Source organism: Sapajus apella, unplaced genomic scaffold (genome assembly GCF_009761245.1).
Source record: "Sapajus apella isolate SASKATOON/1434 unplaced genomic scaffold, GSC_monkey_1.0 scaffold196, whole genome shotgun sequence".
In the NCBI taxonomy this organism is placed as follows: domain Eukaryota; kingdom Metazoa; phylum Chordata; class Mammalia; order Primates; family Cebidae; genus Sapajus; species Sapajus apella.
Genome location: NW_022437136.1, coordinates 20,196 through 34,674, shown reverse-complemented (window position 1 = coordinate 34,674; position 14,479 = coordinate 20,196). Strand labels below are relative to the sequence as shown.

The 14,479-nt window shown below is 49.4% G+C and overlaps 1 protein-coding gene and 1 long non-coding RNA gene across 9 annotated transcripts in view; one reads left to right on the top strand and one right to left on the bottom strand.

Moving 5' to 3' along the window:
* Positions 1–14,479, bottom strand: part of ABCC6 (ATP binding cassette subfamily C member 6) — a 79,489-nt gene that overhangs the window by 53,746 nt on the left and 11,264 nt on the right. For 7 of the 8 annotated variants that reach the window (XR_004265699.1, XM_032269660.1, XM_032269661.1 and 4 more), the window contains 4 exons: positions 11,938–12,069; positions 6,624–6,827; positions 5,255–5,432; positions 556–717 (listed from right to left, as the gene is read on the bottom strand). Coding sequence is in view for 7 of the 8 variants with exons in the window: in XM_032269660.1 (XP_032125551.1) it covers positions 556–717; positions 5,255–5,432; positions 6,624–6,827; positions 11,938–12,069 (676 nt within the window). In the remaining variant the exon portion in view is untranslated. Of the gene's footprint in view, positions 1–555; positions 718–5,254; positions 5,433–6,623; positions 6,828–10,533; positions 10,991–11,937; positions 12,070–14,479 lie in introns of those variants that run through there. The other variant, XM_032269662.1, reaches the window with a different exon arrangement.
* LOC116543794 overlaps positions 14,242–14,479 on the top strand; it is a 14,237-nt gene continuing 13,999 nt past the window's right edge. Inside the window, exon 1 of the long non-coding RNA XR_004265700.1 lies at positions 14,242–14,273. This is a non-coding gene — a long non-coding RNA (uncharacterized LOC116543794). The remainder of the gene's footprint in view (positions 14,274–14,479) is intronic.

Below are 14,479 nucleotides of genomic sequence, written 5' to 3'. Positions count from 1 at the left end.
GGAGGAGGAGGGAGGAGGAGGGAGGAGGAGGGAGGAGGAGGGTGGAGGAGGGTGGAGGAGGGTGGAGGAGAAGAGGGGAGAGGAAAGAAGGGGGAGGGAGGATGGCAGAGAACATAAAGGGAAGAAGAGGGAGGAGCAGGAGAGAGGAAGAGGAGGAAGAGGAGGTGGGAAGGAGGAAGAGGAGGGGGTGCAGGAAGAGGAGGGGTGCTACATGGTCAGAAGTTGGGGGAATTCGGGAGGAGAGGAGTGCAGGGAGGGGTGCAGGAGGGGGATTCGGGGGCAGGGGGAGTAGGGAGGAAGGCTTGTAAGCTTCCACATCAGGAATGGAATCCTGCGTGATGAAGACAGGACAAGGTCGAGACCTTTCACGTGCCTCTCTGACAGCAACCTGGTTCTCTGGCAGCTTCAAATTGCCCTAACCCTGGGGTCACAGTTGACCCATTCCAGCCTGTTGAATGCTAAGTGCTGAGGAGGAAGGGTGGGAGGGGGGAGGAGGAAGGGGAGAAGGAAGGATTGGGGACTCCATTCAAATCCCATCTTCCTCCACCCACATACCTGCCAGAGATAGACGAAACAGACCACGATCCAGACGAGAGGCAGCCACAGGCCGTTGAGGTAGAGGACACTCTCGGTCACCCGCTGCACGTCCACGGACACCAGGTTGACCACGTCACCCACTGCACTGGCCTTTCTGGAGCCGCTGGACAGAGCCAGGACCTGGAGGGAGGGCAGAAGGAAAGAAGCGGAGGGGGTGAGGCTGGGGCAGAGGGATGCCCCAGCTGGCTTCTCCACCCACTGAGCCTCACTTTTGGCATCTGCACAGTGAGAAAGTCTCTTAGGCCAATCTCTCAGGGCTCCTTCAGAATCCAGAGATGATTAAAAAAAATTATCCAAGATCCCTAAAGCACAGAGGGTGTAATAATGAATAACACGCATGAAAACACCAGATAACCACAGGTAACGGTGGTCGTCTGCCCAGCGCTCACCACGTTCCAGGTGCTGTGCTAAATGAACAGTCTCATCATGTCCCAGGGAGCTCATGGCCATGAATGGCACCCAGCAAACACTACCACATTCCATCTAAAATGCCAGGCCAGGTCCGGTGGCCCTTGCCTGTAATCTCACCACTATGGGAGGCTGAGTGGGGGACTGCTTGATCCTAGGAGTTTGAGACCAGCCGGGACAACATAGCAAGACCCAATCTCTACAAAAACAATTTTAAAAATTAGCCAGGGGGCTGGGCCCGGTGGATCATGCCTGTAATCCCAGCACTTTTGAGAGGCTGAAGTAGACAAATCACCTGAGGTCAGGAGTTCAAGGTCAGCCTGGCCCATATGGTAATACATTGTATCTACCAAAAATACAAAAATTAGCCAGGAATGGTGATGGGCGTCTGTAACCCCAGCTACTTGGGAGGCTGAAGCAGGAGACTCGCTTGAACCCAGGAGGTGGAGGCTGCAGTGAGCCAAGATCAAGCCATTGCACTTCAGCCTGGGTGACAAGAGCAAAACTCCACCTCAAAAGAAAAAAAAAATTGGCCAGGCACGGCTATGGTGTGCCTGTGGTCCCAGCTACTGGGGAGGCTGAGGTGGGAGGATCACTTGAGTTCAGGAGGTTGACACTGCAGCGAGCCGGGTTGGTGCCTCTGCAGTCTAGCCTGGAAAACAGAGCAAGACCCTGTCTTTAAAAAAAAAATGCCATGGACAAAATGCTGGCTAATGTTCTCTCACCAAGGAAGATATTTCCAATTACGTTAAGACATGTAAGAGACGTCTCCATTTTGGAAATATTAGAGTGAAAAAAAAAATGTGAGACTAGAATCAATGAAAGGCACAATTACTAACCCCATTCTCCAGCTAAGGAAATGGAGGCACAGAGAAGTTAAGCAACTCACCCAAAGTCACAGGCCTTGCAAGCTCCTACACCCTTGAAGCAATCCAGGGTGACACAGGCACACAAGGGTGTGACCTTTCATGTGCTTCTCTGACACCAACCTACTTCTCTGTCAGCCTCTTACCTGCCCTAACCCTGGGGTCACAGTGGACCCCTTCCAGCCTGCTGAATGCTAAGTCTCACATGCAGTCCTGTCTCTGTGACTATGTGAGGGAGTGAAGGAGTGATTCAGCAATGACTGAGCATAGAAGTTCTCCACGTAGCAAATCTCTGGAGAGGGCCCACTGTTTGACTCACACTGAGCTGAGAGCTGAAAACACAGCTGTGAACAGCAGAGATGAGGCTTGCTCTCCCGGACCTGGAGTATAAGGTGGGAAACAAGGCCCTATAATAAAAATTATATAACTGGCCTGGCATGGTGGCTCATGCCTGTAATCCCAGCACTTTGGGAGGCTGAGGCGGGTGGATGGCTTGAGGCCAGGAGTTGGAGACCAGGCTGCCAATATGGTAAAAACTCTGTCTCTAGTAAAAATACAAAAATTAGATGGGCATGGTGGTTGGGGGCCTGTAGTCCCAGCTACTCCAGAGGCTGAGGCAAGACAATTGCTTGAACCTGGGAGGTGGAGGTTGCAGTGGGCTGAGATCTCTTCTGCACTCCAGCTTGGGTGGCAGAGTGAGACTCTGTCTCAAAAAGTAAGAAAACCTAGGCAATACCATTCAGGACAAAGGCATAGGCAAAGACTTCAAGACTAAAACATCAAAAAGCAATAGCAACAAAAGCCAAAACTGACAAAAGCAATCTAATTAAACTAAAGAGCATCTAAACAGCAAAAGAAACCATCATCAGAGCGAACAGGCAACCTACACTTTGATTGTAGAAATGGGAAAAATCTTTTGCAATTTATTCATCTGACTGAAAGCTAATATCCAGAATCTACAAAGAACTTAAACAAATTTACAAGAAAAAAAAATGAACCCCATCAAAAAGTGAGTGAAGGATATGACCAGAAACTTCTCAAAAGAGACATTTATGCAGCCAACAGACATACGAAAAAATGCTCATAATCACTCGTCATTAGAGAAATGCAAATCAAAACCACAATGAGATACCACTCATGCCAGTTAGAATGGTATTCATTAAAAAGTCAGGAAACGGGCCGGGTGCGTTGGCTCAAGCCTGTAATCCCAGCACTTTGGGAGGCCGAGGCAGGTGGATCACGAGGTCAAGAGATCGAGACCATCCTGGTCAACATGGTGAAACCCCGTCTCTACTACAAGTACAAAAATTCAGCTGGGCATGGTGGCGTGTGCCTGTAATCCCAGCTACTCAGGAGGCTGAGGCAGGAGAATTGCCTGAACCCAGGAGGCGGAGGTTGCAGTGAGCCGAGATCGCGCCATTGCACTCCAGCCTGGGTAACAAGAGTGAAACTCCATCTCAAAAAAAAAACAAAAAAAAAACAAAATACAAAAATTAGCTGGGCGTGGTGGCACATGCCTATAATCCTGGGAGGTGGAGTTTGCAGTGAACCAAGAGGCTGAGGTGGGCGGATCACCTGAGGTCAGGAGTTTGAGACCAGCCTGATCAAATGGTGAAACCCCGTCTCCACTAAAAATACAAAGTTATCTGGGCATGGTGGTGCATGCCTGTAATCCCAGCTACTTGGGAGGCTGAGGCAGGAGAATCGCTTGAACCTGATGAGCAGAGGTTGCCGTGAGCCCAGATCGCATCATTGCACTCCAGCCTGGGCTATAAGCATTAAACTCTGTCTTTTTAAAAAAAAAAAAAAAAAAAAAAAAGCAGCACAGAGGTTAGAGAGGAGAGGAGGGGTCTGACCTCATCAGGAGATCAAAGAAGGCCTCCTGCAGGTGGGGACTGAGATCAATGCCCATCAGGGGGCTTTCCTCTCAGGCTCAAGGAAACATGTGGACTCCAGAAACAGGATAGGGCACGCCCAGCTCTGGCATGCTCAGGGGACACGAGGCTGGGATGAAGCACTCTGGCAGGACAGCACCAAGAGCTGCCCTCCTGGACACCCAGGATTTGTCCCCTTGGTCCCCTCCTCCCCAGGTGACAGCTCAGGTGTCGCAGTACGAGACTTACATGGAACGGGACCTGCCCTGGCTCAGATGCTTCATGCCCGACAGGAGCCAACAGCTCCTGCGGCAGCAGTCTAGAGACTTAGTGTAATGAGAGCACAGAGAGAAGTCCAAAGATATGGCCTCCAATCAGGTATGCAGTCAATGGACACGACTTCCAGCCCAGCCCACATGCCATTTGGAGTTATTTTTTTTTTGAAATGGGGTCTCACTTTGTCACCCAGGCTGAAGTGCAGTGGTACAATCTCAGCTCACTGCAACCTCCCCCTCCTGGGGGAGGCAGGTTGTCCTGCCTCAGCTTCCTGAGTAGCTGAGATTACAGGCACCTGCCACCATGCCTGGCTAATTTTTATAGTTTTAGTAGAGATGGGGTTTCATCATGTTGGTCAGGCTGGTCTTGAACTCCTGAACTCAAGTGATCCTCCCATGTGAAAATGACCCCTAGGCTGGGTGCAGTGGCTCATGCCTGTAATGTCAGCCTCCCAAAGTGCTAAGATTACAGGCTTGAGCCACTGCACCCAGCCTAGGGGTCATTTTCACTACAAGCAGTATTGTCTAGGAACACAGCTGACTGGCCACCTTATCAGAGGGTTAACCCTTTATCCTCAAGGGGGAATGACTAAGTTAAAATTAGACTCAAACATTAAAATTAGATTAGGAGGAGTAGACATGGTGTCTAGGCAGTGAAAACAAATACAAAGACCCCGAGGTGGGTGGGTTCCCAGAGTGTTTGAGGAACAGAAAGGAGGCCTGCGTGGCTGGGGGAGAGTGAGCATGGGATGAGGCGTGTGTGAGAGGTGATGAGGTCAGAGAAGTCCCAGGAGCAGATCTCACAAGGCCTTACAGAAATAATTAAGGAGGTGAGGCGGATCACTTGAAGCCAGGAGTTCCAGACCAGCCTGGGCAACATGGCAAAACCTTGTCTCTACTAAAAATAGAAAAATTAGCTGGGCATGGTGAAATGTTACTGTAGTCCCAGCTACTCTGGAGGCTGAGGCAGGAGAATTGCTTGAACCCGGGATGCAGAGGTTGCAGGGAGCCGAGATTGCACCACTGCACTCCAGCCTGGGCAACAGAGGGAGACTGTCTCAAAAAAATGAATACATATAAATAAAAAGAAATAACATAGGAAGTGAGAATGTACTGTGAGTGACTTTAATAAGGACTGAATGCATTCTCAGCTGCTGATAGCGTTACTGCCAACCAGCTCAGTGATGTTGCTTTTCCTGGCCGGGAAGACCTGTACTTGTCCCCTGGGGCTCACCTTTCTGTACACCAGGCCAGTGATGGCTGACCGCAGCCTCATCTGTAGCACCTTGAGCTGGTACATGTTCTGCTGTTCAAACAGCGTTTGCAGGCAGGCCGAGAGGAACATCAGCACCGCAAGGAGGTAGCCCTTCCAGGCTGGAGGCTTGGGATCACCAATAAACTCCAGGAAAAGGCTTGCAGGGGGAGGAGGGAGAAGGTACAGCTGGTGAGAGGAGGTACCCAGGTGTGTTGCCTTTGCTCAAACCAGGCCAGGTGTGGAGGATCATTCGGCGTGGCTGACTTTTTCCACAATCATGATCTCGGGTATTTGCCCCCACTGTTCATGCTTCTTTTCAATCTGACTGTAGCTCCTCAAGATCAAGAGGTAGAGTTTTTGTCCCCACTTGTTATGGGCTAAATTGTGTCCTCACAAAATTTGTATGTTGAAGTCCCAACCCCCGGCACCTCTGAATGTGACTGTATTTGGAAATAGGGCCTTTAAAGAGGTAATAAAGCTAAAATGAGGTCATTAGGCTGGGCCTGCATCCAGTCTGAAGTCCTGATAAGAGGAGGAAATGTAGACACACAGGGAGATGCCAGGGTAGACACAGAGGAGAGGCCATATGAGGACAAAGGGAGGAGGTGGCCAACTGCACGCCAAAGGCAGAGGCCTCAGATGGAACCAACTTGCAGATACCTCATCTGGAACTTCCAGCCACCAGAATCATGAGGAAAATACATTTCTGTCATTGAAGCTACTCTGTGATGCTCTGTTATGGCAGCTGAGCAGACACCACTTGAATCTGGGCTGGCCACAAAACCACCTTTGACCAACAGAGTAGAGCGGAGGTAAAGCTATGCTGGCTCTGAGCCTCAAGAGAAAATGTGGCTTTTGGCCTGTTTCTTAGAACCCTCCCAAGCAGCCACATAAACAAATCTGAGCTAGGTTTTTGGAGGATGGGAACCCATATGGAACAGAGACTGCCACCCCAGCTTCAGATACACAACTGCAGGCACATGAAAAAAGCCAGCCAAAGAAAGAAAAACAGCCCAGCTGAGTCCAGCTGAGCCCAGCCCATGTTACTGACCCATATTACCATGAACTAAATAAATGAATGCTTGCAATTTTAAGCCACTCGCTTTTGGGGCATTTTACAGCAAAAGCTAATTGATGCAGTCAGGTAAGAGCTTGTTTATTTGCCCTTCTGCGGGACAGTCACTTTCTCATTAATCATTTCCCTTCTTCAGTATCCTTGTCACCCACCCTCCAGTGTCCCCAGCACCAGATCTATAGGCAGAGGCAGGAGAGCTGAAGCCCCTTGGCTCTGAAAGGATGCCACTAAAAGACCACCAGCCTTAGCAGGGCGCCTGAAGTCTGGACTCACCTGAGCAGCTTGGGGACAGTGAACCTGAAGACATCACTGATGATGAGGCTGAGGGTCCCCAGGAGGAAGGTAGAATGAAACACCTGCCAGATGGCCCTCAGCAGTGGGCCCCACTGGCTCCCTTCTTGCCGTAGGAAGGGCTCAGTCTCTGGAGCCTCCATGCCACCGCCTCCTTTCCTTTCAAACGCTGTTGCCTTGGGGTGCCTTAAGGAAGGCGAGAGAGTGGCTCTGGGTCCCATTTTATACTCTCAGGCACCTGTGTCAGGACCAGGCATTAAAGGCTTGTTTTCCCAACAATGCACGTGGGTGGATGTGGATCCAGCCTGGCTCCCTCACCTGTTCCTCCTTATCACCGTGAGTACCCACTTAAGAGGCAGTCACTGGAGTTGTGGGGGCAGGGCAGGAAGGCAGCCCTGAGGCCTCGTAGATGGCCATGGGAAAGCACACATGTTGAGCACCTACTACATGCCAGTCACTCAGTCATCCTAAGACCCCTGGCAAGCCAGGTGTTGTTCCCATTTCACAGATGAGAAAACTGAGGCTCAGAGAAGCGAACTTGTCCAAGGGCACACAGCCGAGAAGTAAAAGAACTGGGATTTGATTCCAGCTCTCTGCCTCCATGGCCCATGTACTTTTCTTTTCTTTTCTTTTCTTTTTTTTGAGAAGTCTGGCTCTGTCGCCCAGGCGGGAGTGCAGTAGTGTGATCTTGGCTCACTGCAACCTCCACCTCCTGGTTTCAAGTGATTCTCCCACCTCAGCCTCCCGAGTAGCTGGGATTACAGGCAAAGGCCACCACGCCCAGCTAATTTTTGTATGTTTAGGAGATGGGGTTTCACCATGTTGGCCAGGCTGGTTTTGAAATCCTGACCTCAGGTGATCCGCTTGGCTCAGCCTTCCAAAGGTCTGGGATTACAGGCATAAGCCACTGTGCCTGACCTCCCATGTACTTTTCAATCTATTGTGTTGTCAACCTGGAGGAAGAACAGCACCCCCCTGCCCCCAACACACACACAACCAGCCAGCCCTTAGGTGGTTTTGAACTGGTGGAGAATCACAGCTGATATGCATGGGGCCTGGTGCTCTGGCTCTGGGTGAAAGCACAGACAGAAGCTCAGGCTGCCTCAAACTCCTAAGATCCCCAGCCTTTGACCATAACCAGGGGCCAAAGAGAAGAGCTAAAGTGAGGGATGGAGAGGAGGAGATAGGGGAGGAGAAAAGACCCATCAGGGGCAGGTCAGAAGCCATGGTCCGTAAGGGAGAGGCTGGGGCGATGCGGCTGCTGCTAGCTGGTTGCTGGTCTTGGGCGGGCAGACTGCTCCCCTCTCTGTGCCTGAATGGACGGGTGTCATCCCCCCGTGAGTCCCTTGTGGCTCTGACAATCTATAAGGTTATCAGTAATTTTTTTCTTTTGTTTTGAGATAGAGTTTCACTCTTGTCACCCAGGCTGGGGATCTTATGAGTTTGAGGCAGCCTGAGCTTCTGTCTGCTGTCACCCAGACTGGAGTGCAGTGGCACGATCTTAGCTCACTGCCTCCCCGGTTCAAGCGATTCTTCAGCCTCAGCCTCTCAGAGTAGCTGGGATTACAGGTGCACACCACCATGCCCAGCTAATTTTTGTATTTTTAGTATAGACAAGATTTCACTATGTTGGCTAGGTTGGTGTTAAACTCCTGACCTCAAGTGATCTACCTGCCTCAGCTTCCCAAAGTGCTGGGATTATGGGTGTGAGCCCCATTACAGATCTGTGACCCCGGGACACAGGCTGGGATCAGCTCTTTACACAAAGGAGCTCACTGACTTTGCTGGAGCCCCTTGCCATGTGGGTACTATATTAGGCTCTCCATTTTACAGAAGGGGAAGGAAGCTGAGGTTCTGAGAGGTGGTGACAGCGGCTCAAGGTCACACAGCAAGGGCAGAACAGGGATTGGAGGCTAGATCTTGACTTATGGTTCCTAGAGTGTTTTTTTGTGCACTAATGATTCCCAACCCCACCATAATAAAAAAAAGAAGCATAAGAAAAATCCTCTGGTGAGCTCAGGTGGCCAGACCCTTCCAGGTCATGGTCTTTGTCCCTCATTGCTGGCCTGATCTGGTGTTTGGTTTGGCATCTATGGAGGAGTGTGGCTCAGCTCTGTTACTGAGTGGGCGTGGCCTGCTGCCCAAAGGTATTTTGGCATTTGGGTCTCAAAGACAAGATGCTCCTTCCATGCAGAGAGCATCCCTGACCTCCCTTCCTGTCTGATCCCACCATTTCATTCATTGCCTTCACAGCCTTGCCCACAGCGCCAACACTCTCTTTGTCTTGTTAGAACCCCAGGTGGGTAGATTTGGCCTGAGTTTTCTACCAAGATGTCCCTGGTATCGAGTCCAGCACCTGCACACAGTAGGAGCTCAATAAACACTTGTCAAACGAACGGGAAAAGCAGACTGAGTGATATGTGTAAAAGGGCCTAACAAGAGTGCCCAGCACATGCTGTTATAAACATTTATAGAAGGAAGGATGGACCCTGGCTGGGTGGACAGAACTTGGCTTTGGAGCCAGGAGACTATGGTTCCAATGCCTGCTCTGTCTTCTCTGAGCCTTAGTGTTTCCATCTGTAAAATGGGGTCAGGGAAGAGCTGACTGGGAAGTTTTCTTTCTGGCTGGAGGTTTTGCTCAGTTCTGTTCTAGCTGTTTGCCGGGACAGTCAGCCCGTTCAACCTGCAGGCTCCATAGCAGGTGTTTTCCTCTTCTGGAGGTCTCACCTCCCATCAAGGAAGAGGTCCAGATTGCTGTCTGATGTCTGGTCTCTGGACTGAAGGCCATTTAGTGCAAGACTTACAAATGACCATGGGGCAAGGCAGGAGGTATGCATGAGTGGCATGGGCAAGATGTGAGTTGGGGGATACAAAGGGAGTGGTGGAGGCCGGGCATGGCGGCTCACGCCTGTGATCCTAGCACTTTGGGAGGCCAAAGCAGGTGGATCACCTGAGGTCAGGAGTTTGAGGGCAGCCTGATAGCCTGAGCAACATGGAGAAACCCGGCCTCTAATAAAGAATACAAAAATTAGCTGAACCTGGTGGCAGGTGGTGCTTGTAGTCCCAGCTACTTGGGAGGCTTAGGCAGGAGAATCATTTGAACCCAGGAGGCGGAGCTTGCAATGAAGCAAGATGGTGCCACTGCACTCCAGCCTGGGTGACAGAAGCAGAGAAAAGGAAGGAAGGAAGGAAGGAGGAAAGGAAAAAGAAAAGAAAGAGAAGGCAGGAAGGAAAGGGAGGAAGGGAGGGAGGAAAGAAAGAAAAAGAAAGAAGGAATGAAAGCAGGAAGAAAGGAAGGAAAGAAAGGGAGAGCGAGAGAGAGGTGGGGACGGACTGCGGCCAATGGAAGTCTGCACACCTTGTTCAACGCTGCAGGCTCTACCCGAAGCCCATCTCCTACTGCCTTGTGAAGATGTGGCCTAGTGTTGCCAGATCTACTTTAAGAGAGACCAGAATTCCAAGAATTCCAGATTTTTATTTATTTGTATTATATTTATTTTTTGAGACGGAGTCTCACTCTGTCAGTCAGGCTGGAGTGCAGTAGCCTGATCTCAGCTCACTGCAACCTCCACCTCCCGGGTTCAAGAAATTCTCCTGCCTCTGCCTTTCCAATACCAGGGATTACAAGCACTCACCACCACTCCCAGCTAATTTTTGTATTTTTAGTAGAGACGGGGTTTTACCATGTTGGCCAGCCTGGTCTCGAACTCCTGACCTCATGTGATTTGCCCCCCTCGGCCTCCCAAAGTGCTGAGATTTCAGGCATAAGCCACTGCACCCAGCCTTGATTACCAGATTTGTATGTGATCTCTCTAAATTTGTAAATATTAACAACTTATTAAAAAACAAAACAACATAAACAACCACAAAGCCCCATGTGCGCCAAACATACCTTGTGAAGCTGACCTGACCAGCAGGTGGCTGTTGCGTGACCTCTCAGGAGGACGTCCTCTCCCTTCCCCCAGTGGTTGCAAAATATTTCAGACAGAAAACCAAAGTTCTCTCTGGGTGCAGTCAGTTGGTTCAGAAGCTGATGGAGCCTGGTCTTTGCATAACCCCGTCGTTCCCCTTTCTTTCTGTCAATTGTTTATAGGAGGATTCTCAAACTGCTCTGGAGAATGTTTCTACCTTTTAATTCTAGTGTCGGGTGACCTGTAATTTTCATGTTGGCTGTGGATGCCAGGAGTTGGCAGGAGTTGGCAGAGGCTCATTCGAGAGCCCCTGAGGACTGAATTCTGCCACTTCGGTAAAGTCATTTAAAAGTAGAGGGTGAGTCAGGCACAGTGGCTCACACCTGTAATCCCAGAACTTTGAGAGGCTGAGGCAGGCAGATCACCTGAGGTCAGGAGTTCAAGATCAGCCTGGCCAACATGGCAAAACCCTGTCTCTACTAAAAAAATATAAAAATTAGCTGGTCGTAGTGGTGCATGCCTGTGGTACCAGTCACAAAGAAGGCTGAAGCAGGAGAATCACTTGAACCCAGGAGGCAGAGGTTGCAGTGAGCTGAGATCACGCCACTGCACTCTAGTCTTGGTGACAGAACCTTGGCCCTCTTCCCATAGAGCTAACTTACTTTTGTTCTGCCTCCTGAAACACCAAGGTCTTGTGAGGTTAAGCAACGTGTCCAGGTCATCACTATTCGATGGCCGGGCAGCATGTAACCCAATTTTATCTAATCTTATGTTTCAGGCTTATTTCTCTAGACCAGAGCTTCTCAAATGAGGCTCCCCAGGCTCTAAGGGCTGCAGAGAAGTCTCCAGAGAAGCCACTGAGGATAGGAGTGGACACATTAGATAACTCCAAAGATCTTCACACCCTCTGGATGACTAACAATGATTGAGCACTTCCTATTTTCAAGAAATTTGCAAATTCTTTTCCAAAAATCAACTTTTTTTCATCCTCATAAGCGATGAGCTGGGGCTGATGACATCACCATTGAACAGATGAAAAAACTGAGGCCCAGGAAAGGAATGCTCAGGTTATATAGTAAGTGAGCAGCTGCCTGCATGATATGTGTCACCTCCCAACCCTCTACCCAGGTCTTAAAATACCTCTCCTGTTTCCTGCCTGTCTTCTGCTGTGAGTTTCCCATTTGCAGGAAACTGCCAGGCATTCTGGCAGGAACCGTATCTTGAGCCTGATCAGTTACTACTTAGTAGGATCAGCTGGAAGGCAAGATGGGGAGGGGGGAGGGTTGGCAGTGCAGCTGAGAGTAGTGCTGGGGGCTAGACTGGAGGTCAAAGGATGAGATTTTCTAACAGAGCATCAGGTGAGTTCTTGATCTCCACACACTTACCTCCGGGTTGCACTGCGGATCTTTATCCACTCCTTTTCCAGCCGGGAAACAAGTTCTTCTGAGGAGTTTTCATGCCCAAGCGACCAGAGATCTTTTGGTCTTAGTGGCTTCCTGTAGCCTCTCCAGACCAGCCTGCAAAAAAGGGGCATCAGGGCAAGCTCCTCCTGCCATTCACCCCTGCAGGATCTGGCCAGGCCAGCAGCTGTGTGACCCTGAGTAAATCACTTTATCTCTCTGTACCTCTACTGGCCCTTGGGTAAAATGAAAGCAATTCACTAACCCAACCTAACATTTGTGGGGCCCTTCTCGGTTCACAGAGATGGTCCCATTCATTAATTCTTATGTGAGCACATAGGGTGGTTTTTTGTTTTGTTTTATTCTTGAGATGGAGTCTTACTCTGTTGCTCGGGCTGGAGTGCGGTGGTGTCATCTTGGCTCACTGCAACCTCCACCTCCCGGATTCAAATGATTCTCCCACTTCAGCCTCCTGAGTAGATGGAATTACAGGCACCGACCAACACACCTGGCTAACTTTTGTATTTTTTGTAGAGATGTGGTTCACAATGTTGGCCAGGCTGGTCTTGAACTCCTGGCCTCAGGTGATCTACCCATCTAAGCCTCCCAAAGTGCTGGGATTACAAGCATGAGCCACCACACCCAGCCCATAAATTGATAGTTTATAATTGCATAAATGTATATTATTACAGATGTGTTTTCCAAATGGGGAAGGAAATAGACGTAGAGAGATTAAGTGACTAAAGCAAGGATCATCCCTTGGCAAGGGAAACAGACATTTCCCTGGGAGTCATAAGTCCAGCGTCCAAAACTATCATTGTAGAAGAAACCTGAATTCCTTCCTCAGCTTTATTTTACTATTATTGTTATTTTTGAGACAGAGTCTTGCTCTGTTGCCCAGGCTGGAGAGCAGTGTTGCAGTCTGGGCTCACTGCAACCTCCACCTCCCTGGTGGAGGCATTCCCATGCCTCAGCCTCCCGAATAGTTGAAATTGCAGGGACCTACCATCATGCCTGGCTAATTTTTGTGTTTTTAGTAGAGATGGTATATCATCATGTTGGCCAGGCTGATCTCAACCTACTGGCCTCAAGCAATCCTCCCATCTCAGCCTCCCAAAGTGCTGGGACTACAGGTGTACGCCACCACGCCCAGCTAACTTTTGTGTTTATAGTAGAGATGGGATTTTGCCATGTTGGTTAGGCTGATCTTGAAATCCTGGCCTCAAGGGATCCATCTGCCTTGGCCTTCCAAAGTGCTGGGATTATGGGTGTGAGCCACCACGCCTGGTCTCAGGTATCTTTAATCTTTCTGATGACACCAGCCAGAATGTCTTGCCTGGTTCTGGTCTCTGACTCTTCTCTAAGCCTCACCAAGTTCCCTTTTCTACTTTTTTAAAAATTTTTTGAGATAGAGTCTCACTCTCTCGCCCAGGCTGGAGTGCCTTGGTGTGATCTTGGCTCACACAGCCTCTGCCTCCCAGGTTCAAGTGATTCCCCTGCCTCAACCTCCTGAGTGGCTAGGATTACAGGCACCCACCACCACACCATGCTAATTTTTATATTTTTAGTAGAGACAGGGTTTCACCATGTTGGTTAGGCTGGTCTCGAACTCCAGACCTCAGGTGATCCACCCGCCTCAGCCTCCCAAGGTGCTGGGATTACAGGCATGAGCCACTGAGCCTGGCCACCAAATTGCCTTTTCTAATGCAGAGCCAACTTGGGGAAGCAACTGTTCTGACACAGAAATTATTAACATGGCTTGATTTTCCCTGGAATTATTTTTGGAATTCTCCTATATGGCAAGTGATACTATAGATTTTTCCTGTTTTGGCAGTGATAGAAAGTTTCTTTCTAGAAACAGTTTAAAGTGATTCAATTTAAAATTGCCCCAGTAGGACAAAAAAGCATAAAGAGTGGTCCATAAATGCTTAAGTTTGGGAAGCAGGGGCTAGCCCCCCCAGTAGGGATGTTTAGAAAACGCTTCTACTAATTCCACACATCCAAAGCCTGATATTTTTCATTTATTTAATAACCACTTAGGCCGGGTGTGGTGGCTCATGCCTAAAATCCCAGCACTTTGGGAGGGCATGCCATTGTACTGCAGCTTGAGCAACAAGAGTGAAACTGTGTCTCAAAAGAAAAAAGAAGAAGAATAGGTCAGGGGTGGTGGCTCATGCCGTAATCCCAGCACTTTGGGAGGCCTAGGTGATGGATCACCTGAGGTCAGGAGTTCAAGACCAGCCTGACCAATATGGAGAAACCCTGTCTCTACTAAAAATACCAAACTAGCCAGGCGTGGTGGTGTGTGCCTGTAATCCCAGGTACTTGGGAGGCTGAGGCAGAATAGGATAGCTGCTTGAACCTGGGAGGTGGAGGTTGCAGTGAGCCGAGATTGCATTATTGCACTCCAGCCTGGGCAATAAGAATGAAACTCCATCTCAAAATAAATAAATAAAAATTTAAAAATAATAACCACTTACACTCATTATGTGCCAGGCCCTTTTTTTTTTTTTTTTTTTTTTTTTTT